General features: G+C 38.1%; 2 protein-coding genes across 4 annotated transcripts; both read right to left on the reverse strand.

The window, feature by feature from the left end:
* On the reverse strand, nt 1-16,068 carry slc25a22a (solute carrier family 25 member 22a). 2 transcript variants are annotated; one of them, XM_087797534.1, is made up of 11 exons: nt 15,899-16,068; nt 5,762-5,925; nt 5,567-5,686; nt 5,440-5,495; nt 5,165-5,255; nt 3,891-3,945; nt 3,215-3,275; nt 2,877-3,021; nt 1,021-1,175; nt 883-958; nt 1-816 (listed from the first exon to the last, which is right to left on the reverse strand). In XM_087797534.1, the coding sequence occupies exons 2-11, from the start codon at nt 5,779-5,781 to the stop codon at nt 663-665; spliced, it is 933 nt and encodes a 310-aa protein (XP_087653660.1). In that variant the 5' UTR covers nt 5,782-5,925; nt 15,899-16,068; the 3' UTR covers nt 1-662. The 2 variants fall into 2 exon arrangements, with proteins under 2 accessions (XP_087653660.1, XP_087653659.1); XM_087797533.1 differs by having other exon boundaries at nt 3,215-3,271; nt 3,887-3,945.
* A 603-nt stretch (nt 16,069-16,671) lies between these two features.
* On the reverse strand, nt 16,672-27,584 carry pidd1 (p53-induced death domain protein 1). 2 transcript variants are annotated; one of them, XM_087797050.1, is made up of 15 exons: nt 26,972-27,584; nt 26,469-26,882; nt 26,256-26,408; nt 26,139-26,190; nt 25,229-25,430; nt 24,254-24,403; nt 24,012-24,185; nt 23,791-23,938; nt 22,327-22,462; nt 22,115-22,265; nt 21,904-22,027; nt 21,678-21,793; nt 18,718-18,825; nt 18,401-18,594; nt 16,672-17,251 (listed from the first exon to the last, which is right to left on the reverse strand). In XM_087797050.1, exons 1-15 carry the CDS (start codon nt 27,510-27,512, stop codon nt 17,038-17,040), a joined length of 2,877 nt encoding a protein of 958 aa, XP_087653176.1. In that variant the 5' UTR covers nt 27,513-27,584; the 3' UTR covers nt 16,672-17,037. The 2 variants fall into 2 exon arrangements, 1 of the variants encoding a protein (XP_087653176.1); XR_015712091.1 differs by lacking the exon at nt 16,672-17,251 and having other exon boundaries at nt 18,464-18,594; nt 18,718-18,844.
* Nucleotides 27,585-27,808: the final 224 nt, after the last annotated feature.

Genomic DNA, 27,808 nt, shown 5'->3' on the forward strand with positions numbered 1-27,808 from the left:
GGGTTAGGGTTAGGGTTAGGTTTAGGGTTAGGGTTAGGGTTAGGGTTAAACACCCTAGGGTTAGGGTTAGTGTTAGGGTTAGGGTTTAGTTCAGTGGATAGCAAATTGAACATTTGTTTTTTTTGTTGTTTTTTTGCCCCCAGGGACGCTGGATCGGAACCCGGTCGAGACAATATAGTAGGTAGAATAGGGCCCTACTGGCCCATATAAATGGATGATAATATGAGGATATGCGCCCATTCAATGGTATGACAGAAGCCAAATCGGGTGCACCAGCACGTGGCGTGGTCTCGACTGTGTGAAAGCCCCCTCAGAGCGCTGAATAATGAAGTCATAATTTACTATCGTAAGCCAGTAGTCGACAGGATAGCTACCCTGCAGCAATCAAGGGCAGCGCGCGACACGTGTTTGATATTAACGGATATTTGTGGCTTCATATCCAGCGAGCTTGCTGAGCATGAAATGAGGTTGACCCCTGCAGGCAGCTCGGTAAACAAAGGCTCCCCCTCGATAATAATCATAATCATTGGACATTCAAGACAAAACAAAATGTACCGGTCGTTATCCAACCGAAACTTCCCTCGGAATTCAATCAATCCTTCTGTGATTGGTGAGATGCATCATGGGGGCCGGGAAAAAAAGGCGGAGAGAGTAGCGACGTCTTATTTTTGTTTTTGAGGCAAGAAGCTGAGGATCATTTCACCCACGCCCAGGAAGTAGACCACCTGGGCGATGCCGAAGAGCGGCGCGATGACGAGGGCCCGGCAGTAGGCTCCCTTCAGGAAGGCCGAGGGCCCTTCGTTTCGCAGGATTTTCCTGTGAGGATGAAAAGAATCATCAGAAAAGACAAAAACAAGCAGCGGTGCAGTCAAGGATGCGCACCTGATGCAGTCTCCCACTCCGCTGTAGGTGTCTTCCGCACTCCCACGGTTCAACGACTGCAGCCTGGTCTTGATCACTGCAACACAGAGTTGACTTCAGGATGTTCTCAGGAGGTCTGGCTACAGGGTCAGGGCTCACCATCCACAGGGTTGACGGCCACCGCCGCCGTGCTCCCGGCCAGACAGCCGGAGAAGAAGGACACGTAGAAGGGAGCCGGACCTTCGATGCCTCTTTTCCCCAGATTGTTCAGGTTAGCAAAGAGGGGGAAGTAGATGATAGAGAACGGAACATCCCTGGAAACAGATCAAGACCACTTTAACAAGTCCTTGAATATTAGATAACACACATTAGATCAGACCTGGGAACACATCAGGCCTTTGACTGTTTTTGTGTGGCCCTAATGAGGAGATATAACATGTAGACAATGACCGTTTTATTTTTTATTTAATTCTATTATTCTATTACTAGTCTCTGAATATGACTATTGCCCTGAAAAGAACATATAGTTAATAAAAAAGTGAATACAAAGTGGATATAAAAAATAGATTTTGGGGGAATTATTTTATATTAGATTAGATTAGATGAGACTTTATTGATCCCACAGCAGGGACATTTCACACATTAAAAGTAAATTAAAGTTATATAAAATACTTTGAAAAATATATTTTTACATAATTATATTATATATAATGTCATATTTATTTATTTTATACTTTTCGCTACTTGATTTGTGCTTGATGGCCCCTAACAATAGTACGGAGCCCCAGACATGACATGAAAAAAAAATCAAATTGTGGCCATGACTTATTATTAAATATTCAGATTATTAAAAAATACAATGTAATATCTCTCTTCTAGTTTAACACATTGTAGAAATACTAAGGGAGTACAATCTTTAGAATAAAGTCAATGTCAATTATGTGAGAATATAAGTTATTTCTGTTAAAAAAAAAAAAAAAACGAGTGTTAGCCAACTCTTTAAGGTTTAGTTATTCCTCAAAAGAATGTCTCTCGTTGTGGCCAATAACAAAATGTAAAAATAGCCAAATCACAATTATATACATATTTGTAATCACATAAAAATAACAATGGTGAGTCTCGGCTCAAATGCAGGGGTTTTAGGTCCGGAGTTGTGTTTTCTACCCATGAAAAGGGGTAAATGACGTACAGTGAGGGGTACAATTCAATCCATATATAAAAGATTTAAATGAACTTGCGATCACATTTTTTTTTTTCACCACATCATTTCTGGGGCTTCATAAAATAGCCACTGTTTGGCCCCTTAAAACTCTTCACTGGCTTCCAGTTTCTTTCAGGATCAACTTTAAAATTCTGGTTCTTACTTTCAGATCTATTCATGGTCAGGCTCCTCCTTACATCACTGATCTGATCCAGACTTACACCCCAGCTCGGGCTCTGAGGTCTGTGGATCAGAATCTACTGATGGTTCCTGAACACGGTTCAGGACCAGAGGAGAGAAATCTTTGGAACGATCTTCTCTCTCTTTGCGCTTGATGGATCTACTAACTCCTTTAAGAAACATCTTAAGACGTTTCTATTTGTTCAGGCTTTTCCTTGATTTTCTGGAACTCCTGTGTTGTTCTCAGTATTATCTTGATCTTTAAAATATATACTTTTTTGAGTATTGTTTTGATTGTTAAAGCGCTTTGTGACCCTGGTCTAGAAAAGCGCTATATAAATAAATAATACTTACTTACTTACCATTGTTATCAAACTAAATTACACAGTTCCACAATATTTTAGCAATCTCTATAGTTGTTTCAAATTGTCTCTATTTCTTAACTTAACCATTGGCATTTGTATAAGTCACCATATCAAGATAAATATCAATATACTTTGATTTTAAGCGAACCATCCCAAGGGCCACTTAAAATGAGTTGGCGTCACATTAGGCCCCTGCGTTTGAGAAATGCATTGGACATACTTTTTGACAAATGACGTGGAAGATCTATGATTAAGTTTTGTTGACCTACCTGAGCAATGTGGCTCCGAGGCCCTTATACAACCCAGCGATGCCCTTTTCCCTCAGCAGCTGCCTTGTGAGCTGCATGGCCGTCTGAGACTTGGCTTCCACACTTCCTGCTGCGACCGTCTCTGGCATCAGCTTCCTCTGAGCAGCTATAGATAACAAATAAATAAAGATAGTGTTTCATTAGGACCTTTATCAAGATTCAACAACCCGGAGAAAATAGAGGTCAACGTCTGCATTCTTGTAATAACTAGTGCAACCACAAGAGGCCGCTGTTTCTACACATTTTCAAAATGCGACGATATAAAAACGTTATTTTCAAAGATATATTTAATTTCTTACCAATTCTTCCAGCATCTTGGAGCTGAATTTTCAACATCTCCATAGGAGTTGTGATAACTACCTAGAAAAGGGTGGAAAAAAAGAGGTTGATCTGGAGTTTGGAGAGACATGATCAGCATATTAAATATTTGAAAATGGATGTTTGAGATGAGGAATAATTAGAATACATGTTGACAATTCTTCAAACCCTTCAGCTACAACTCTTGTTTCCTTCTGTAATCCAAGCAGAAGTGGCTAGTTAACCAGATTAAAGGGTGCAAATCTTAATCCAGGTTGTGATACCCTTAATCTTGTCATGTTTTACAGAATGAGAGTCGACAAGTGTTGTCATTCACTCTAACACAGGGCTGTCAAACTGGTCCAGAAAAGGGCCGAGCCGGTGCAGGTTTTTGTTCCAACCAGTCAAGCACACATGAGTTAACAGATCAGGTTTAAACAATATGTGCTTGACTGGTTGGATCCAAAACCTGCACCGTCTCTGCCCTTTTCTGGACCAGTTTGACATATGTAACACCATCAATAAACATAATGATTGTGGAGAAAACTAGTACATTTCATGGTCATTTATTGTTGCGTGCATTGACGCTCCAGGAAGAGACAGACGAAGCTCAGTGGTTTGTTCATGAGCAAGAAACGATAGAGGACAGGAAGTAGTTTATACACCTCACTGACTCACCTGACATGTTCCTGCCCCACAACCAGCCAGCATCTCTTTGACCAGAGTGAGTTTCCTGCAAGTGAGAGAAATACAGAACGATTACGTCGGCCATCTTTTCTTTTTTTTTCGTCCAGCATGTCTGTGAAAGCCGAGCCGTCGCCACCTGAGCCGGTGATGCTAATCTCTGTCATATCAACATGTCAGACACAAGGGCAGATAAATAATTTACAAGCAGCTGAGCCAGACGAGTCAATCATTCATAAACCGGCGTGTGTGTCGCCATAGTGACGAGAAGCCTGGTGAACCTTGAGGTTTATTTATGTGCACAGCATTAACGGGGGTCAGTAGGTCTTTACTGGTTTACTCCCATACGACACCACTAATATACGAGACATCATTTGGCCACTTTGGAATTTGATTTATGAAGGCCGTCTCATACAAGCTACTTTCTGAACTCAAATGTCAAATGTCAATCAATTCATATATTTTATTGATCTTCATAGAGAAATCTCACAGAGAGAATGTAATGATGGCAACACAATAGCTCATAAAAATGGGGCCCCAAATATAAAAATGAATAGACATGTGTTTTCATGATTTAACAAGTATTTCTTACATTTAAGATATGACGTGAAACCACACTTAACCTAAATATAAATGGTAAAATTAAGTCCAAAGATTTCAAATAAAGGTATTCAGAGCACATTCTTACTCATATGAAATATTTAGATCAACAAAAATCTGTTAATTGAGCTTTTGTTTTTGGTCTGACCACGAAAATGTTTAAAGATAATATGGCTTAAATAATATATCGTCTTTTTGTTGATGTAATTTGATATATGATGTTTATAAAGGGTTCCAAAAATGCATAATTTGAAGCTTAATTTAATAAATATAATTCTAATCCATACAAATGTATTCATTATTAATTACATTTTTTAAACAATCGTAATCTTCACTCAATATTTAGTATTTAAATTAAAATATTTATATTGTAACTAAAATGAATTTATATACAGAGAGAGAGATTTGGGGTTTTGATTTCACATTAATTAATTTTAATTGTGATAAATATTTTGTCAATCAAAAAACATTGCCTTAAAATTCCTTCTGATATCAGAAAAAACGTGTCTACTCTGTAATATTCAGAACTGCGAACATGAAAGTTAAATTCCTTTTTTTTCTTCTCTGTCAGAATTCTTTTCACAAAATATAAAAGTATAAAAGTCCACAGATAATGAGGGTTTATCTCTGCTGGAGTGTAAGTCGTGGTCACCATGTCTCCGTCTTACCCATCTTTAGAGAGGTGGTGCCTGAAGAAATCGTTGGCGGCCAATTTAATGGCTTTCTCTGGTGTGACTAGTGTTAAGTTCACAGCGGCCCCTGTTAGATGACAAGAGAGAACAAGAGGAGATGATGGTGGGTGGTTAGAGGAGGTGAGAACAAAAATGTACTGAATTTATTTTCTGTGTCACAAATTAAAAGGAAATCGTTACACTTCTTTCTAAACGATTAAAAAGGCAGTGTCGACAGAAACTACGGTCATTAAGAACAACAACATGTTTACCTCTGTACATCCCGAAGTACCCTTCAGACCGGATGGTTTTGATGAGGCAGTCGGACCTACAATGCAAATACAGCTTAAGTTCAACCTTCAATCAAATCCCGGGTGTATGTAAAGAGGCGACATTTACATGCTGGTGTAAAGGCCATGTTGCTGGTTTTGCAGCCGAGTCTTGGCCAGGTCAATGGGAAACACACAGGTCACTCCGATAAGGCCGGCGATCCCTCCATTGATCAGTTTGGCAGGCAGACTGTATCGTTCAAAAGATAGAGATTTAAGTTTTTCGAGTGAAAGGAAAGTGTCACACAGTTGTAGCAACTCTTACCTGATTTGTTTGTCAGCCATTTAACTGAAAATGTGTCCTCGGTCTGTTAAACGGTCAATAAATGGCCACTTTCTTCTTCACTTGCAGGTGTGCTCGAGGTTGGTTTGAACAATGCTCCGTCTTCGTAGTCTTCTGTGCTTGTCTTTGTTAAAGTATCTTGAAATCTGGCAAAAAAAAGTTGAACATATTGGACCAAATAACCAGACAAAATAAGATTCATGATCATAGATAACATAAATAAATGCTTATTATTTAACTTGTGAAAATAATTGACTAGATGTTGATAATGAAAAACTTTTTTTTTTATATATATATATATATACACCAATTTGTTGGTTTTCAATTCATTGTGGTCAAAATGAGTAGTATCATTACAAAATGTACTAGCTGAAGTACCCGGCATTGCCCGGGGATTGTTATGAGATAGAAAACCACCTTGAAAATTTAAAAAGAAAAATGCAAAGGCCATGATTTTGATGTATTGTGACATTTTTCTTAAAACTCATGGATCCAATATTTATGGGAGTATATCACTACCATCAGTGGATTGAATGGTTGAATTAAACACTTCAAATAAGGAAACTTTGATTTAATAATTTAAATAATTTGAATAATTGAATTCAATAATGTTTACATTAATGCTGGCAGTATAACGCCAACATTTTTATATTGACAAGAAGAATGAATGATTTAATAATTAATAAGATGGAATTCAGGAAATGTACTTTTTAAATATTGGAATTTGAATATCAAACTCTGTGTAAAAAACTGTATTAAAAAAAAATACAAATAATATTGAATATTAGCTGAAGTACCCACTATTGCCCAGGGATATTATAAGATAAAAAATGTAGCGAATAGAAGAAAATGAGCTGTTAAACATTGCCATCTTGTCTGGTGGGCCACATAAAAGCCATCACTCTACTGTATATACTATAATAAATACTACACAATGTTCTTAATATTTAACAGGTTGATTCATTTATGCCAGAGTCTGTGTTAAATCTGACATTTTTCCAGACAGGACTTCATCCTGCTATGGGTTACACAGCTGATACTCACAGGACAGATTCCTCCGACAGATGTGTACTGACCCAAAACAAATAGAGGCCTCAGATAAAAGAGGGTCAGAAGGATAAAAGGGTATTACGCCCGACCGCGGCATGGTTTTCAAATTTTAGAGAAAAAGATTACCGACTAAACTTTGTTACATGCCTGAGTATCACAGACACTAAACAAGGACCACATAGTGACCTTTAGACTTAATTCATATTTAATACTATATTTTTACAGTAATAAGTAAAAACGTATTTAATTGTGTTTGTATTCAAGTCGTGTGTAGAGGTTGTCTCTACGTCAGCTTGTCCTTGACGGTTTAAATCCGTCGACATAAACAGGACAGCTCGTGGGCAGCAATTATTTCAGGGGGAAAAAAAAAGATTGTTTGATGATGCTCTTCATTTTTCTTTCTCAATGATAAAAAAATGTTTCCATTTCCCCCTTTTCAATCTCCACCCACTCCATCTACCTACCACGATCTGCAGCCCATCTCCTGCAACACCTCCCCACGATCCCCCTCCCTCCGCCTCAGTCACGAGTCACGACTCTCCGGCAGAGATCTCTGCTGACTCGTGAGCTCATTGGTGTGAGATCTCTGCTGACTCGTGAGCTCATTGGTGAGCATGTGTGTGTGTTTGCACAAAAGGTCCACAACAGCAAACATCCAAGGCGCCCCAGAAACTGTGCCGAGAGGAGCCTGCACAGCGTGTGTTGATGTTTGGCTTCGGAGATCACGGCGGCGAATGAAACGCAGCTGTGACCCGGGTTTTGTTGAGCTTGGACTACTCGCAGACCCCCTGGTGACCATCGGGGGGTCAGGCCACTGAAGACCTGCTCTTCACAAACAAGCTGGCTGCACAACACAAGTTAATGTTGTCGTACAATGAACGCAACACAAACCCTTGCTATTGGTTTGGTGTCTTTGGAAAACAATGTGACACGATAGTCACATCAAAGTTGTTGCATTTTTGTCTTTTGATTGAATGTTGTGTCTTATAAAGTCCAGTTGTGAGCAGCAGCGGTTAGAAGCCATACAGGTGAATGACGAAAACCTCAAAATCTTCCTAAGATTAATTATCATCACCTCGTTTGCATCCAGAAATTTCATTAAATACTATTAGAAAAGTTTTCGCTAAGAGACTTTGACCTAAAAAAAAGTAATAAAGTAATGAAGTTATCAATGGAGGTGTAAGAATAGATTGATAGTCTTATATATATATTAAAAATTGTCAAGGTACAGTATCTCAACCGCACTACATTGGTTTATTTTTGTAGTTTTATCAACAATTGACATGCAAATATTCAAGCAGTTTGTTATCTTTTGTATTGCAATTAAACTTCTGGTCCCTAGATAGCAGCTGTCATTCCATCCTTCGCAGCTAAAGGACAAACGAAAACCTGCCATGACTGAGGACGAGAGGATACAGTCGACTCCAGCAGCTTTTAGCAGCTGATGTTTGGACATATTTTGGTTAGAAAACAAATGAAAGCAGTTAAGACTACGTCAAGAGTCATGTGGACTGTAAATTCTGAAGCACCAGAGTCAAGTACTTGTCAATACTACAAATATATCCTTGTCACTGCAGTATCACAATATATCGTATCGTTGCCCCTGTAACTTATCGTCAGATTCTTGCCAAAACAAAGCCCTAGTTCAGTATCAACATGCAATATATGACACTGCCACAGTTTTTCCGTTTTGCTGCAGATTTCTAGAAAACAATGCATGGGATGCAAATAGCAGCGTTGCCTTCACATGAGTCACCCTTCATGACTGCATCCCCTCCAGCTGCCAACATCATCTCCAGCTCGGCAGGACTATACTGACATCCCAACATACTGGTCGTCACATCACCTCAAGTCATAGTCACATCGACTCTAGAACGCCACAGTGGCTTCTCTCACCAACTAGATGTACTCTTTGTGACATGTTACACACTAAGGTGGGATGTGATCACAGATTCACAGAGTAAGTAAGTGTTTTGGATACATGTTAAATATTGACACAGTTCAGAGAATGTTACTCACAAAAGTGTCATCTAAAACCTTGGCTGACCTTCATATTTGCTAACTTCAGTGTAATCGTTTGGGGTAGTAGCTGAGGGGGCGAATTATTGTAGCCACAATTCAACCTTAATTACATCAGATCAATTTTCCCTCATCTCCTCCTTTTTCTTTCTTTCTTTCGTTTTGGTAACATTTTAAAAATGATACCTTGAAATCCCTTTCGACTTCTTCAGCTACGAAAGATATTCCTGTCTCCTATCAGTCAGTTTATTTATCCTTCCAAGTAAGGATAAATAAAACTTTTCGTCTTGACATTGTTACTTGTAAACTAATTAAATAGAATGTAGGTTATTTCACTGAATACAATAAGACGGATTAATGTTACAGTAATGATAGCAGGTACAAAAATGACTTTTAAATTAATGACAAAACACATTAGATAAAGAGATATACATTTTGGTAGCAAAATCGGGGGTCAAACTAATACTAGAGTGCATAATTATTTATATTTATTTTAGTGATGGGTGGATGAGGCTTCATGAAACAGCTGTGTAGTGAAGACACTGTATCATGATACAGTATCAAGCCTCATCTAGGGTTTGGTATCGATCTAAAATGTTCGATACCAATACTTTCACCGGTGCCTGAAAAATACTTATTCCGATACCAATTCTATATGATCAATTATAACAACAAAAAAAGGAAATTACACATAGTACAAATTTTTATTTTTATTTTTCAGCTCTGGTCAATTTCCAATCTAAGCTTTTTCTCTTGCAGAAAAAATAAATAAATAATTCTCAAATTGCAAAAGAACACTTGCCAACAAGTGACAAATCCACACATTATTAAGTTTCAATAGGATGTTTGGTACTCAGTACTTCTGAAGCATTTTAGTCGATTCCAAAAAGAACCGAGGTTCGATACCAGGCCCTTAGCCTTAATAAGTTCAAACCAACATCAGGTTTTAAAAGTGAAGAAGGTGCAAAAAATGGAAACAGAATGATTACAGTTTTAAATGTAGGTTGTTGTTATTTTCACATATTTGATTCTATTCCCGTTTGTTTTTTTCAGTTTTCCTAAATCTGCAAAATAAGGCGTTTGGTTGACTTGACAGACAAGTGAGGGATTATTTGCTTCACCTACCCCGGACTACCAGAAGACTGCATTAAACACACAAATATGAACTTGTCCAATGGGTTTTTTTCAATGACTCTCACCAACATGTACTTTGACCGGTCCGAGGGGCCGTCCCGCAAACTTTGACGGGTCATATTTGAAGTTCTCCCCTCTGACGCAGATAAGCACTGATGAACAACCGACGGGATGATTGTGAAACAAACCTGGACTTGAGAACTTTGGACCTGTGACCCCGACCCTTTAATTAGCCGCCGGAAACACTTGATAACAGATTACTACGGATGATAACGGCTTTGAAAGAACCCAATAAAACAACCACAGTGCACTGTCAGCGGAATTAGTCCATGGAGTGACGGTATATGAAATATTTTTGAAGATATTTTGAAAGCATGATGAGCGCAGTGATAATGCGCATTTTTTCCAATTTAATTATCCCACTGAAATGTTCAGATTAAAGTATTTTTTTCAATTAGTTTCTGTAATGTTATCTTTAACTTGTGATAGTTGAGGAGTTCATTGATAAACCAGGACATAATGCATGTATGTCTTTCTAGCATCTTAGTTATGAGCAAACCATCAAAACACGAGAGTAAAACATTAGAAAAGCCAAATGAAAATCAAAAAGTAATTTACAATAAAGGTTGTCGACTAAAGGAAACCAACTTCTACATTAGAAAAATGCTCAAAATTCAACAACAAAAGTGATATTCAATTAAATAAAAGTCTCTACCTGAACCAGGACAAACTCTTTTTTTCTTCTCCTTCAGTTGCACACACCGTTTCACACTGACCGTCCGTGGATTTGCCTGACAATGAGGGGGGCGTGACCAGCAGGCCACTGTGGTGGTCAGAAGTCCATCACGTGACTCGGACTGGCGAAGGAGAGAAAGTAAGACTCGCTCGCCGACACCCTCGTCCATCTGTCTCGCACAAACTGATCCTGATAAATTCTCCGTGGACTCTGAGCCGCTGATGGGTGGGGGGGGGGTGTAACACACACACACACACACACACACACACACACTAGATCATCTACACTGCTGCTCATCACTCTGTCCACTCAAATCTTCATTTCAACTGTCAAGTATTGAAGACATCAAGTATAGCACATCATCTGAAATACACCTTGTGTGCCGTTATCACATCCACTGCTCCTCCTCCTTCATCATCACCCTTTCATTGCATAACTCACAGCTGTCTACCTCCACAATTAACCACACATCTGGATTAGTTGTGATGCCATTTTTGAAGGATTCATTGGATCTATTTTTAGACGGTAAAGCGGAAACAAGGGATGAAAATCGTGACGAATAAATCTGATTACTATCTGCACTGCTCTGCAGCATCAGGATTATAATCCTCAGTGTTTGGTCCCGCTAGAGCGATTGAGTGAAGCATTATTTTTTTTTCATGACATCAAGTTCGTGTCGCTTAACCAGCACAATTACACATTGTTGTAATCACCAGACAAAGATAGGAACCTCCCAGGAGGAGAAAAATGTTCCCTCTGTGCTGCTGGTTTAGCTCCTCCCTTTTTGCCACAGGTAAACCCAGTGGGTTCTAATGTCACCTGGACACACACATCCTGATTTTCAAGTGACTGCTGCAACTGTACACACTGTTCTACTGGATGGAAGATTCCAGTTTCAATCTGCGGATTACAGGGATTCCTGACCTGCGTGACTTTCACTTTGCAACATGGCATCCTCCATCCTGCACGAACCAATGCAGCATCTCCTCTGATTAATGAAACCACTGACATTTTCTCCCCTGTTAGTAGGTCATGGTTGGATCTAGAGATAGAGGTAGATGTAAAATGTTGTTCCAGTGTATTATTAGTCAATATAATAAGCATCAATGGAGTCATAAAAGATTCTTAAAGTGATACTTATTTTCTACTTGTGCAAAGAAGAGTGAGCACCATCATATGGACATAACATTTCTGCTTATAACTTATATTTTCTTTACCACTTAATCCCTTATCAGGGGGGGCTGGAGCCTATCTCTGTTTCTTCGGGTGTGAGGCGGGGGAAACCCTGGAAAGGACACCAGTCTGTCGCAGGGCAAACAAAGACACACAAACATTCACACACTCACTCATACCTATGGACAATTTCCCCAAATTCCCAATCACTTTGAACTGTGGAAGTAAAACCGGAGTATCCGGAGTAAACCCACGCAACACAGGGAGAACATACAAACTCCACGCAGATCTAAAAATAATCCCAAACATAAATCGATATGAAGGCAAGTAGAAAATGAGTGAAATTTGGGTGAATTGTCCCTTTAAGTAAACTGGTCATAATACGAGACACACCTTGATAAAGAGGATTCTTCTAAGGTTAGATAATAGATCATAATTCCACATAGTTTACTTTGCAGTTCCTTTCCTTATATTAACAAAAAAAAGTGAAAACAAATGCTGTCATTTGACGAATATGAGATTTATTAAGATGATATCTTCCAACTTTATTAGTGCTTTACTTCTGCATCAATTGCTGAACACCTTGTTCTAGGATCATATATAACTTGATGATTCTCTCTCACACACAATCCTGTTGAACCATAGGATCAATAATGTTTTCTTGGAAGCTATATATTTGTTAGGGATGATAAAATAAATGACTTTCATGACAATATTTTTGAAATAATATGCAGATCATATCATGCTTATCTTGATCAGTTAACCCAGTGATTCCCAGCCCCCCGGTCCAGGGACCGATACAGATCTGTGAGGGTCACGAAGGTCACGGGTCACGATGAAAGAAAGTGATATCATTTCTGTTTTATCAAATATAACTGTCTGAGAGTTGTTTTATTTCGTTAAAAAAAAAAAGCTATTTTCTCTTAAATAAAATAACCCTGTGACTCTTGAAACGTCAATTTTATTGAAAAATATCTGAAGGTCGGCGCAAAAAAAGATTGTGGAACCATGAGGTAATCAAGCATTGCTGTTTTCGTAATAAAATTAATTCTGCCTAGAATCCACCTAAACTTTTTACTTCATTTAAAAGATTATATATACATCTGTCATAGTAAGCAAAATAATTACATAAATGTGACCAGGTGACATTAACCTCTGGCTTTGGAATCCCTTAAAGACGCACGGCGAATGATAAAGATGACATTTTGATTTACACACCAGGGGTCCTTAACCTAAAATAGAATCTTTCTTTTTCAAAACAAAACACCTTTTAGACAGTAATGATCAATCGAAAATAAATTATATAAATACCATTTTCTCCCTGTGTGGCCTGCTAACAAAAGCCTCTCAGACCAGTACTGGTCCATGGTTGTAGACCACTGTGATGTCTGGTCACGTGGGGACACATTGATGCCTACTGTCTTCAAGGACACTTTCACAAAGTCAATAAAGGCGATCGACCTTGCCATTGTTTACATCAGGGCTACGCAACCGTGAAAAATTCCGGCAAAGCCTCATTTGCACTGGATCAATAAGATGCCTATGTAACCTCCATGAGGCCCAGAGGAATTTCAGAAAAGGCAGGAAGAAGATCTACTATTGTGGGTTCCTTTAAGATGACTCTGGGGTTCTATGCTTTCAATGGACAGAACATCATGTCACTCTACACCCACGGATGACTAACCTCATTAATAATTTCAGAGCTGCAGGACTCCAGTGCTTCATAATAGTGCACGGCCTTATAATAACACCCAGACCAGACCTGGGCCACCCAAGACCCCCTGACTCCATCTATGCGGACCGGATGAAGTTAAAATAATACTTGAAAACTGGCCTTTTATAAATGTTTAAAATCGCTTTCCATCAATACTATTGCTAGTTCAACCCTAATGATGTTTTCCTAAAGATCTTTGTTTAGATATATTTTTTCTTGTTGCGCTTTTATATATTTTTAAATAAAATGTATATGAAATTAAATATTACACAATTTATTCACCGCAGATCTTAATTTCTCTTCTTTACCATGCATTTTTCTATGTATAGTTTCCTAAAGATCTTTGTTTGAATATCTTTTTTCTCCCCTCTTTTTGTCCGTTTTTGTGTAGTACTTTTCGTACTGCTTTATGGAATATTTTTAAATAAAATGTATATAAAATAATTATAAATTAGATTAATAAAATAAAATGATGGCATAATAACACTTGTTATTCATTTGATGCATTTTAATTTAAATAGTAAAATATTTAAAATAAAAATGCAATTTTATCAAATTTTCCCATTATATGAAATTCTTTATTTGTACCCTTCCTTCTTTTGGCTTGACGGCCCCTTATAACAGCAATAGTATATATAATATATAATGTGGCCCCTGAAGAAATATAATGCCGACCATGAAATAATACTTAATTACTGAGGATAAGCCTGACCTGCTGAAACTTCACAAGATTTTATAAATTTGTAAAAGTGGAAAGTTAGTCTGCAAGAGCAAGAGGAAGCGGCTCCGATTCCCTTCATCCATCTTTAAATAGACGAAAAGACGACATTGTCAGACTCATACTTCCTATTACACAAAGTTGGGGAAATATATTTTTTGTTTGGCCCACGACTTAAATTGTTAAAATATTTTGGCCCCTTGTGTGATTAAGTTTGACAGCCTGGACTTTGAGAGTCTGTCCAGAAAAATAATCACATAGACTTCAACATATTCACAACGTTATATTTAAGGCTGGGTATCTATCAACATTTTTTACATACCGGTACTGATACCGATACCTCAACTACTTCCTTTTTTTTTATTTTAACAAAAAGAAAATTATATTAAACATTGTAAAAATTTTGAGATTATTTTTTTAACGTCAGTAAATTTCCACTTCAAGCAGTTTTATTTAAAAAAAAAACAATTAAAAAAAAATTCCAGTGAAAAAAAAAAACGTTTTAATAATTATAATAATTATAATAAAGAAGCATTTCGGCCAGTGCCAAAAAATAACCAAAGTTCCCTCTCCTATACAATATATATTACATTATGAAGTAGGTTCCTGAACTACAAGAGAAAACACACTACAGAAATACTATTGCCTCCCTTATCTTTCTGATCAAGGTACTCGACAAATCCACATAAAAACATGACTTTGTGGTACCTCTGTGTCTGAGTGTTTCTGATGTGGTATTTAAAAAAAGTTTAAAAAAAAATACGTTTATAAACAAAGTGGAAGATTCGTTCTCAATAGTGAAACGGTAAATACCATGTAATTATAATAATGTAATGTATTTTAAAGACACCTTTCATATCACTCAAGGACACCGTTAATTACAATGTATATTTTTTTTTTAAAAAAAGGTGGGTTTTTAGTTATTACATGTTTAAACCAGCGGGGAAAAAATCTGTAATTCATCTCTTCATACGTCACTGAATCCCTTCTCCCTGTGACCCTGGCTAACCAGAACTGTTCAACATATAATGTCCTTCAGTATAAACATGTAAAATCGCTACAAGCAATACGTAGAATCGACAATAACGGTCTTAAAAAGGTGATATTTTACGTCATGAATGGTTTCCTGAAGGAGGAGGTGTGTACTCTTGGATCCACTAAATAATCCCTCTCGCTCCGCGGAAGCATACACCGGCAGGAGGCGACCGCGGTGCCGCCTGTCAGAGAAGGACGCTTCATCTTTTCACGGCAACAACGTTACATTTTTACGGGGACGAATGAGATAAAAAACTGACAAAAGGTCAGAGAATCACATTTGAAAACACGAACACTGAGTGGAAAATGTACAGTTTGATTTATCACGCCGTCAGCGTAGTGATATTAGAAGGTGCCGCGTTAGAACGCGAAGCAAACTAAAAAATTAAAATCAAACATTTAAGATTATTTAAGCGAAGTGACACTTGAGTGACACTTCGTAATATTGAATTATCAATAGTCGATACGTCAGGGTTATATTTTCGCAGGTGGTTTTCTAGCTCCAGCATCAGACACTTGACGTAACCGACGTACACCCACCGGAAGCCGCCGCGTCCCGTTACCTGGTCCGCTGAAGATGTGGAGGATGATGGAGATCTTCTTCCTCTTCCCAGAAGTGAACCTGCCGGTGTTACTAGCATCGGAGTCGGATGAAGGAGGTGGGAGTGAAGGCAGGCTGAGAGGAGGAGGAGGAGGAGGAGGAGGCAGCGATGGAGAGAAGGACCAGGAGGAAAAATACAGAGGAAGAAACAGCGACCCCGACAGGTTAGTAGTAGAAGTGCAGCTGGAGAGCGTAAAAAGGGTGGCGAGTGTTCTACGTCATCATGGCGTCACATCGCTACCTGATGACCTTGAGTACTGAAATAGCAAAATGCAGCACAAGCATCAAGGATGACAAGGACGAGTGGAGGCCAGTGAATGAGAGTGTTCTCCGAATGCGTCTTTTTAAAAATGTTTTATAACCGATTTGATCAAATTAGACTCCTTTGAAACACACACAGCTCTTGTGCTTATGGATTTTTAGAGCTTCTGAAAATAAAAGCTTATTTTTATTCCACTAAGACTTTAAATTCACGTTTTCCTGGAATGTGATTAAACTTCGACATGAGGGTGAGTAGAAAATAAGTGAAATTTGAACTTTGGGTAAACCATCCCTTTAAGAAAACATCAGTAGATAATAATAGTGCGTGTGTGTGTGTGTGTGTGCGTGTGTGTATCAGTTGTGAAAAACTACCATTGGATAAACATTAATGTATCATCATTCCTTGACTCATAACAAACAATGACCAGCAAGAACAATTCAAGTGTTTTAGATTCATAATAATTGTAATATAGTAATTATAAACCAATTTTTTGTTTCATTCAACGTCATCCGTCATATGTGAAAATGCACAAAAGACGGTTCTTAGTTTGCCAAAGAAAGACAGACAAGCTTAAAATATATTAAACATTATTAAAAAAAATTAATTTACATGAAAAGAATGCCTTGATTCCATCGATATTCCAGTTTTGTTCGTACCTCAAGATTTATAAAAGACAAAAACCGTCCTGTCGTGTAAACATTTTCCGGGAGGTCGATATGAGGACGGTCAGACATTATAGTGATCCAACCACATGAAACATCAGTTCTTGGACAGCAGGATGTGAAGTTGACGGACTGAGCTCACAGTTGATAAATGCTACTGCTGCGTCTCACCCTCAAGGCCGACTCTCTTTATGGACTCGTTGTATTTTTGTCTTCCCAGATTGACCACGTCTTCGATCTCATCTGCAATGTCTCGTCGATCACTTTTTATCATGGCTTCCACCAGCTTCTTGACGGCGCCAGGACCGGTGTTTTCCTGTCGGCGGGCCCAGAGGAACAGCATGTCCAGCACCATCTCTCCCAGGTCCCTTCAGAAGAAAAGAGAAAAGTGAAATCATCACTTATGTGTTTTTTATTTTTCTAAATGCAGCAATTGACCACTTTAACATGTATCACAACACTCTCTTGTTTGATCGTGAGGCTGCTGGCCGCCTCCAGGATGTGTCATGAGAGACATAAAGAGCTGTCCGAGGGAGGGGGGGGCGCATCAGAATGTATAATCTCCTGCAGTGTCCCAGATGGCTGAGCAATGGTTGACAGTGCAGATTAAAACAATCAAAACTCTCCACTATTTCTCCCACTCTGGTTTTTCCTGTTGACTCCAACATATTTTATCATCTCAGTAGCGTCGTTTATGAAAGTATATCAGTGCTATAGACTATAGAATTTTTAAATGTAACATTAAACTTGGTTTATTGAGTCATTGAATTCAAGATTTGTGTATTGAATGTGTTATTTATAATTGAATAACAAAATTTTAATATTTTCAAAAAGAAAACTTATTCAAAATTAATGTTATTTTTTGGATGTTGGACCTTGTTATTCAGAACAAGATTGAGAAACAATGATTTTTAGTGAATAAATACCATATTTATTTTTACCAATCAAAGAAATTAGACTTGCTTGATAAACAATTAGGAAATAAGCATAATGTAATTTCTATTAACATGCATATTAAATGATTAATTATTAATTTACTTTTATTCTCTAGATATACATGTTCATAACTGAGAGATCTTTGCCCACAATTTAAAAAAAATTAAGTTTACCTTTTCTCAAATTCTATTTAAATGTAATTATGTAGTTTTAAGGAGAAAAAAAAACCTTTATAAAATTGTTTTGTTCACTCTGCATTAACATAGAGAGTTTCTCTTCTCAAGGGTGGGGTCATAAGAGAGACTGAATCAAAATAGTATCATCACTGTGGATTATAAGCTCCAGATCATGTTCCGACAACATTTTCCTAAATTTAGAGATTTTTCTCAGTTGAAGGAAACAGTTTCTGGTCAGTTTTCTACAGTGTCGAACAAGAGACATGTCTTTATCAAATACAACACCCAGGTTTCTCAGGCTCAGTTTGACAGACTGACCTAAGTCACCCAAGTACTGACTCGACCCTGGAATCTTATCATCAGGAGCAATCACCAGTGTTTCAGTTATTGCTGTGTGAACATTACTTGTGTTTGAAGTGGATACGTTCCAGCTCCTGGTAGCTCAAGCCAAGATTGAGTCCTATAGCACGCCAGTCCATTCCGATCTGCAGAGAGATGGCGAGAAGGTTGGTTTCCGTCAGGAAGCCGCTCTCAGGGTCCCCGATGTTCAGTGGATGCTGGTACTCTTCCATTATGTATTTGTTCTCAGAGTTCAGAGCCTGACAGGGAGAACGACAGGTGAATTAGAATGTTTTAAAATATGTCATCTTTCTTTAAACCAAGAAAAAAGAAAGAGGCGGGGGAAACTTCACATTAAGAGTAAAAAAAAAACATTTACTAACTGGTAGTGTGAGTGGTAAAGTTGCTAGCCACTGTTCGTCATGTCCTTTGCGCTTCCTGGATATTTCATCCGGCAAGTTTTCAGGGATTTCTCCTCTGTAAAAAGACACCTGCAACAGCATGCATATCCTGTGCGTTCAACATCAACGTTCATTCATAATTGTTGTCAATTTTAACACTTGTTTTATAATATTTTTTGGACACAAGGTTTGGATTCCTTCAAGAAACAAACATCCAGTCAGTGAGTCAGTTTAAATACTGAAAAAAACATTTGAGCCATGCATTGTTTATTCCTATAATTCATTATATTTTACTAAAATTATAATTAATTTTGTTTTAAATAATTTAATTCAATAATTTGCATATTAAAAGGTTGAATCCGTTTTTTTTAATCGACTCAATTCTATAATTTGTAAGTAAGTAATTTATATTTGTAGAGTGCTTTTTTAAACCAGGGTCACAAAGCGCTTTAACAATCAAAACAATACCCAATAAAATATATACTTAAAAAGGTCAAGACAACACCGAGACAAACACAGTAGTCTCAGAGAATCAAGGAAAAGCCTGCACTAATAAAAATGTCTTGAGATTTTTCTTGAAGAGTCAGTAGATCCATCAAGCGTAGAGGGAGAGGAAGATCGTTCCAAAGCTTAGGAGCAACAGCCTGGAAGGATTTCTCTCCTCTGGTCCTGAGCCGTGTTCAGGAACCATCAGTAGATTCTGATCCACAGACCTCAGAGCCCGAGCTGGGGTGTAAGGCTGGATCATATCGCTGATGTACGGAGGAGCCTGACTATGAATAGATCTGAAAGTAAGAACCAGAATATGATCCTGAAAGAAACTGGCAGCCAGTGAAGAGATTTAAGGATCAGGGAAATGTGAGTTCTTCTACTTGAGCGGGTCAGAATTCTCGCTGCAGAGTTCTGAATCAACTGCGCCTTATAATCTTGTGCGCCCCATTTCTAAAACAGTTCTAGAATAGGCCATTCATTGTAGGTGCGCCTTATAATCCGGTGCACCTAATAGTGCGGAAAATACGGTAAGCTGTTTAGCTTCTGGGGCTAAGGTGCACGAAATGAGCAGTAGAGCTGGATGTCATCAGCAAAAATGTGATAAGAAACATCAGGAAATCTCTGAATTATTTTATCCAGGGGAATCAAGTACAGCAAAAATAATAAAGGACCCAGAACAGAACCTTGAGGGACTCCACACAACAGATCCGCCGATTCACTCATTTGATTGGCAGATGCACTGAAACTGCGCCCAGAAAGGTAAGATGAGAACCATTGTAACACAGACCCAGACAGTCCCACTTCATCCCTCAGTCTTTCAGCAGGATCTGGTGATCAACTGTGTCAAAGGCTAAGGACAGATCCAAGGGAACCAGAACAGTGGATTTACTCGAATCAGCCGACATCATGATGTCACTGGACACTCAGTACTGAAGTATGACCATGAGGTGGAGACGGGTTGAGATTTTCTCTTTGATCAATTTAATTTTAATGAAAAATCTCAACAATTAATTGCTGTCAGCTTCACAGAAGACAGGCGTGATTTGAGGAGCAGGAGACAGAGTTGATCGTGTCAAACAACACTTTGGGGTTTTTCTTATTTGCTGCTACTAGTAACCTGATGTAATCAGTTCTGGCAGTTCCAGAATCAGGAGATTTTCGTTTGTCCAAGGGCTCCGTTTTTTCTGAATTTTCAATTTCGATTCAACAGGTGCCACTTGATCCAGTATTTCAACACAGTGAATCAAAGTGTCCATGTTAAGGCAGTCATCAAAGGAAAGAGGGTCAAACATAGCAGAAAAAACTGTCTGCAGTATCGGCTGAGATAACACGCCTCTGAGACCTAACCTTTAAGGGCTTAGGTTCAGGACATCATGTACAGATACATTAAAAATGTCCAGGCCAAGAATATTGTATATTGAAGGGCGGATTTTACTTTTGATTCATTTGAATCATTTGCATTTTGAAAAAAAAGGTTGAATTTGTTCGTTTTTTTTAATAATTGAAAAAAGGTTAATATTTTCAACATGAATTTATTTTTTAACATAGAGTTTGATATACTAATTTCAATATTTCAAAGATAAAGTTTCTAAATTCAATATTTTTTTTAATTCAAAGCCTTTTAAATTAGATATAAAATGTTGAATTAATAGAGCCACCAGAAGAGTATCGAGCTAATCATGCGTCTTGCAGTAAATTTTAGAGAAAATGTGTGATTTTAAAGTTCGCCTTACAAGAGAAATTCTGTAGAGCCATTTATGTTTATATAGTGACCTTTAAAGGTATGAGTTTTTATCATAGGATAAGGTACAGAGATGACGGATTGCAACAGTGATAGAAATATAATTACATAAGAGTAAAACTGATGTTGATGGAATTTGATGTACGTTTTTTTTCCTAACCCTACGCTTACCAGTAAAACATAGAAGAAACTATTGGAGTTCAGTTTTGTGTTTTTAGACTGTAATATATAACTGAATTGCATACTTCATTAATTGTGCTGGCTGCTGTAATTATGAGAAGTAATCTATACGGAGTTTGTGGCTGAAGTGGGAATTGTTGGTGAAATATAGAGTGGTATATCATTTGAAATGACATATTTCATAAGAAAATGTGTGTAACAAAAAGTTACATCCGCTTTGAATACAACTGGATACCTTTGCATATTGAATTATTCAACGGTGGAATACACCAAATAAGATTAATTAGGATATGAGATGCAACCAAAAAGTAAAAAGAAGGGGCCCTAGGACAGAGCCCTGGTGGCACTCCTCTTCATCACCTACTTCCTATCCTTTGGCCTGATCTTCTATAATCGTTATCAAATAGTATAATATGACCAAAAGTGGAACATATATATACAGGATGTATTGAGGTTTAGTGGTTTATTAAGGGTGTATTATTGAAACGTAGTATGCATTTTATTTAGTGTAATCCAAAAATCATCTTACTTGTCCCCTCACAGGAACCCTCACACCTTCCACTGGAGAGATGCAAACCTCTTTGACGTTACCCATACTGGAGTAGAACACAAAGCTGAGTCTCCCCTCAGCGCAGTCAGGTCGGTCTGCTCCAAAAAAAGAAAAAAACATTCTTGTAAGTCACTGAAATATATTATTATGCAACAGAAAAGCATATGACTTGGAAAAGAGTTAAGCCTTCAAGAGGACTTTAGACCTGAGCTGATGTTTAAGCCCTTTTCAAAGCCAGCAAAGAACTGCTCTCCCTCCAGCAGGTCACAGAAATCGGAGGGATGGGGTCCATCATATTGTCTGGAGAGCGACTGGAGTCTAGTTTCCACCTGAGCAGAGAAAGCCATCGTGTATCAAAAATGTTTTGATCACATTTAGCTTCATTTAGAAAAATCAAGAAAAACGCTGACAAATACCTTGTTGGATGGTAAACACTGCACGAGGACTTGAAATGGGTCACTTCTCCGCTGCTGGACAAAGAACTGAACTCTAAACTGTTTCAACTTCTGGTATATTTTTCTGACCACCCCGCAGACATTGGTCGTGGTGGTGTACCACAACCAGTACCTGCCAAGAAGTAACAAACGTCAAACCTTCGGTGAATAAATCGGGCTTCAACTCGTCTCACCAGGAGAAGTTTGTGATGAAGAAAAAGGCATGCAGATAGTCGAGAGTGAGTGAAACAGATGAAGTGATATCTGTCCAGGTCTGGGCAGCCGGGTCACCATGAAGCACGTGTAAACGAGATCTCTCAACTGTGTGGCCTGGAAGAACAATATCTATCAATATTGAGAGGGTTTTCTGATCAATACAAGCGAGTGCGTAAAATGTAGTATTTGTATTTGCAATAGGATAAGCGATATGATACGCATCATGATACAGGGACAATGATACTATATGTTGTGATAGTGTAGGAACAAGGATATATTTGTAGTACTGTCGAGTACTTAACTCTGGTGTTACAGAATTTACAGACCACATGACTCTTGACGAACTCGTAACTGCTTTCATTTGTTTTGAAACCAGAATATGTCTAATATAAGATAAACTTTACATCAGCTTTAAAAGCTGCTGGATTCCACTGTATCCTCTAGTCCTCAGTCTTCATCAGTGTATTGCAGGATTTATTTTTTCCTATGGATGCAGAAGAAGTGGTGAGTGCTGCCATCTAGTGGCCATAAGTTTAATTGCCACACAAAAATGTACACCATATGTGAATATCTGAATGTTAATTGTACAATTGAAACAACATCAGTTTTATATAAAAGACACTGTATTGAAATATAAAACATAAAAAACTATGACAAAAAAACAAAGTTAGATTTAAAAGAAATAAAAAGTAAATCTAAAAAAAAGGGAAAATTGTGCGTGTTGAATATTAATATTATTATTGATATATTATTGATATATTCTTACACACTTATTTAAATGTGTGCATTTGCTCAATTTCAAGACCAAAGTTGACATTTGTTTATACTCAAAGAAGGTCTTTTGCATTCTGGCACACTTTCACCAACTCACTCATTAGATCACGCAGGTGAGTTGTGCATAAGGATGCAATAATATTGGTACACATAAACACTATTGAAATTCAACAGAACTATATTGACCGTTAGACATATATTTTTCTTTTTTCTTTCATTTTTTCATTTTTTTTCGCTTTCGAATCATATTTTATTTTTATCATAGACCTTTTATGGTTTATATCTCAAAAACAGAGTGTATAAAAGAAAACATTTTGAATCATTGTACTTTTTAAATTCATAAAACCCGAACAGCAAGCATAAAAACGTGATTAAAACATAAAGACACATTAAAAACATAATTAAAAAGTGATTAGGTGCAATAAACAGATTTAAATAAGTGCGTTTTAAGATGTGATCTAAAAAGTGTAATAGATGTTTCTCAGTTCAGGTGGCAGTGAGTTCCAGAGACGGGGAGCAGAGCGTACGCAACAATACTACAAATATATCCTTGTTCCTATAGTATCACAGCATATCGTATTGTTGCCCCTGTATTGTGAAACCAGATTCTTGCCAATATAGACTCCTAGCCGTGCATCATTGTGCTAACATCTGGGACCTCAGTTTACCTGTGACTCCAGGTGGTAAGGGCAACTGAACTTTGACTGGTCGCAGGAAGTCAACACTGGACGACTGGGAAAGGCAAAGCAGGGGGCTGACGCTGGTGTTGGGGTCATTACAGAGCGCCTGAACCTCAGCCACGGGCACATCCACCACCTACAAAGATAAAATTCCCACTTAATCCACAACTATTACTGATACCAGACACATTGATGGAAATATTGCCCACCTGTAGAGTTATTTGTCGGTTTTCAAACGTTGATTTCGGGGAGAAATGAAGCTTGATTCCAGTGTGAAGGGAAGACACCAGAAGGGTTTTTTCTGCCGTCAAATAGCAAATGTCCTTCACTGGCAGAGACACAGCGATGAACCAGGAGAACTGGCTCACTGAGCAGCAGGCCAGCTACATTAAATGAAAAGTAAAGTGGGACCAAAAATATATACACAAGCTTATTTGCCTTTGTACTTTACCCTGGCGGGACGACCTCCAGGATGGCTACTGTGACCTGCACTTCCTCTTTTCAGAAGAGTTGGGAGAGTGCTCCACGAGTGGCCATCGAACCGCCGAACAACAACGTCCCTTTTTTTCACACGACAGTGTGACACACACACTTGCACCGGCTGATGGGTTTCATAAATCACAGTGAGCAAGAAAAACACAACAACACTATTGAAAATGATAATAAAAAGGTCAGGCACGCATATTAAAATTGCTCATTCACTATAAATGTCGTCTGAAAGAGAGTCAATTAAATGTTAAATTGTATAAAATATTTGACTATTTGTACCTTATCTAACAAGAGTTCCACTACAACATTAATACTATTAGAAATAATAAAATTCTGGAGGTCAGTATTATCAGTTCTATGTTCATTGTACAACAAAAACTAGGGATAAAAACCTTAAAACTACAATTTTAAAACTTTTCAGTTAGAAAATAGATGACTCGCTAAAGCAGTCATTCCCAACCCTCGGATGGTTACCAGTCTGTGACGCGTTGGTTACCAAACTTGTTCATTTCATTTCTGTTCCGTCTATTTTGGAATCATGAGAATTAGAATATCAAGCTGAAAGGGTTTTTGTGGGGGTTAAAAAAAAACATTTTATCTGCAATAAAAATAGCCAGTGACTCTTGACATCAAGACAATTGAATTAGTCAAGTTCACTCAAAAAATAAATGTGTAAAATCTACCTGGGACCATTTTTTGGCAGAAAAAACTATCTCAGGACTCCTGCCGATTAAGCGTTGTGCTTGAGATTTTATATTAATACAATTAAAGTATCCCAGGAAATCATGAAAACATTAAAGTGTTCCAAAAGTTGGGGACGCCTGCACTAAGACACGCACTTTTCATTCATTCAGTATTTTTCTTTCCCTATTGCTTATTCTTGTTCTTACGTCACATTGGTGTGTTTATAAATGTGTAGATAAAGTTCCTCTCTTACTTTCAGAAATGTGATTCCATGTGGTCTAAGTTCTAGTGGGCGACTCAGTAGAACTTCGTGCTCTTCAAGTCGAACCAACGTTCTGTGCGGCCTTTTTACAACCCACTGGAGAAAGGTTGTTTTCTGTAGGCATCCAGGCGGGAACAGTAGCTCTGAGCCTCCAGGGAGAAAAACATGGCACCCTTCCTGGGTGACACTAAAACTAAAGGGGGAAGCAGAAATAGTGTTTACTTTTATATAAAAATGAAAAAGAAAAAAGTACAGCAAGGAATTTCCAATAGGTCAATCATTTTTAATAACATCTTTATCTTTTTTATCCAATATTTTATTTTATTTATTTATATTTTTTTGCATTTGAAATATTGCTAGTAGTAATAGCAAATTAGCCATACTGGTATAGCATCTAGCAGAAGTGTTTTGGTGTTATTGGCAAGAACAGCTTCTTCTAATTATTAAGGTAAAAAGTAGCATATATTTTAATATTGAAAATAAGATGCAAAAAAACAGTCATTATGCAATACAATAAGTGTGTATTATTTAATTTAACATAAATTCCATTTGAAATTATCCATTTAAATGTTATATTAATTTTAAAGATTACTTATACAACAGTACATATAAAAGCAAGAAAGGGCTCTTAAAGAGTTTAAGCAGAATTATTTCGGTGTTATAATATTGTATTGTCCTAGCAAACTACAGACATAAATAAAGCACAATCTCTCTATAAAAAAATGTCCCTTTCATGCTATTTTAATTGTTTTTTTTAATATATAAAGGCAGTGAAAATGATGCCTACAGGGACCCTGATCTATATCATCTGAACAGAAACAATACAGTCTTCCAGGTAATGTGACGTTTTATTGTGAAAATCTTTACAAAAAGGTGGTAAAAATGACAAAAGAAGGCATACCTGTGCTCATCAAATCTAACGTGCAGCTCTGGAATTTTTGTTTCTACCTCCACTGTGAAGAAAGGAAATGAATCATTTAAAAGTGAAACTTAAATTGCTTTGTATAACAAAATGTACCTGTTGCAGGAGGGAGAGGAGGAGGTGTTGGTGGTTTTCCTAAAGGATTGTCAAGTGTGTCAATTTTTAGAAGAGGTAGTTCAGTCAGACACTGGGGTACTTGGCGAAGATCATTGCTGCTGATGATCAGATCCCTGAGTGATAAAAGAGAACCTGACAGCACCGTGACGGTTAGTCAAATTTTATTTTTAAATAATAGACCTCACACCTTACCCATGCTCTCTGGAAGCTGCTTCAGATTGTTGTTGGACAAGTCCAGTTTGGTCAGATCTCCTAGGTGGCAGATTTCATCAGGAAGGTCCCGGAGATGATTGTTTGAGACACACAGTGTCTTTAAAGCTTTTAACTCCCCCAGACGAGGAGGGAGAGAGACTAGTCGGTTCCCCATGACTGACAGATAGGTGAGGTTGGACAACTTGTCAATATCGGGGGGCAAAACTGAAAGGCGGTTGCAGCAGAGGAGCAAAATGGAGAGCAAATGGAGACTGAGCAAACATGGAGGCAGGGAGGAAAGCTGGTTAAAAGAGAGATCCAGGTGCACCAGAAGAGCAAGACGAGAGAAGGATGATGGCAGGGTGGTCAACAGGCCGGGCAGGGGGTCACCCTGGGAGTCGTGGAAACAGTTTCCTATTAGGAGGAAAACCAGATTAGGAGGAACAGAAAACACTTACAATGAGGCTCTGATTTCATAACACAATACGTTTGTTTGTTATCACCTCGGATGGACACGGATGTTAGATTTGTTAGACTGGGAAGGACAGACAAAGCACTTTCCAATCCTGGTTTATCCTCAGAGCCAAGTCTAATGTTCCTGATGCCCTTCAGATCCTCCGGAACACAAGTCCAGATCTGAGTCAGGGCACCTGAGCCTCCCTGATACACATCGAGGACCAGGCTGGTCCCGGTCAGCACAGAGGAGAGGTCCTTGGAAGGAGGCCCAAGAGGAGAAGAGGACGAGGATGAAGAGAAGTTTGCATCAAGGCTCGTTGTTGAAGGATCGCAGGTGTCCATGGGAGATACAGGGACATCTCTCCCTTCATCATCATCTTCATCCTGCTTGATGTTGGCTTCTGCCCCCAAACTGATATTGTCCTTCTGAAATGCAACCGAAATATCGTCCAAAAATTCCGAAGAGAAGCCTGATTCTCCATTGTTTTGTTTCATTTTCTCCTCCCTCTTTTCAGATCCATCTTTCGTTTTAATATCATTTTTCTCTTCGTCTTCGTCTTCTGGATCATCCTCGGCGTTTCTCTCCATGAAGCAAACACACGTGAAAGCTTCTGGTCTAGAAGTGCCTATTTCTTTCAAACTTCCTTAAAACTGGCGGCATAGTTGTCTGACTAAAATGCTCATGAACGCTTCCTTATTTTTGAACCTCCATCCGGTTAAATCACAACATTTGTAAACGTCACGAAGAGTAGCTCGTTTTGTCGTTAGTCTTACAGCGGAAGCGAGATGTCGTTATGATGAGACAGGAAGGCCATAGAGCTCCGCCCTTGCGGTTTGCATTTGTGATTAAAACAAGCGCTGAAGGAAAAGCACCGCCAAAGTTT

The sequence above is a fragment of the Callionymus lyra genome, chromosome 8 (assembly GCF_982586985.1).
Source record: "Callionymus lyra chromosome 8, fCalLyr1.hap1.1, whole genome shotgun sequence".
NCBI classification, from domain to species: Eukaryota; Metazoa; Chordata; class Actinopteri; order Syngnathiformes; family Callionymidae; genus Callionymus; species Callionymus lyra.

Coding starts and splice junctions, on each gene's coding strand:
- slc25a22a (XM_087797534.1), bottom strand. CDS start 5,781: ATGGCTGACAAACAAATCAG. Junction 959..1,020: donor GGCCGTCAACCCTGTGGATG/GTGAGCCCTGAC, acceptor TCTGTGTTGCAG/TGATCAAGACCAGGCTGCAG. Junction 817..882: donor GGAGTGGGAGACTGCATCAG/GTGCGCATCCTT, acceptor TCATCCTCACAG/GAAAATCCTGCGAAACGAAG.
- pidd1 (XM_087797050.1), bottom strand. CDS start 27,512: ATGGAGAGAAACGCCGAGGATGATCCAGAAGACGAAGACGAAGAGAAA. Junction 26,409..26,468: donor GCAGCTTCCAGAGAGCATGG/GTAAGGTGTGAG, acceptor CGGTGCTGTCAG/GTTCTCTTTTATCACTCAGG. Junction 24,186..24,253: donor CTGGAGGTCGTCCCGCCAGG/GTAAAGTACAAA, acceptor CATTTAATGTAG/CTGGCCTGCTGCTCAGTGAG.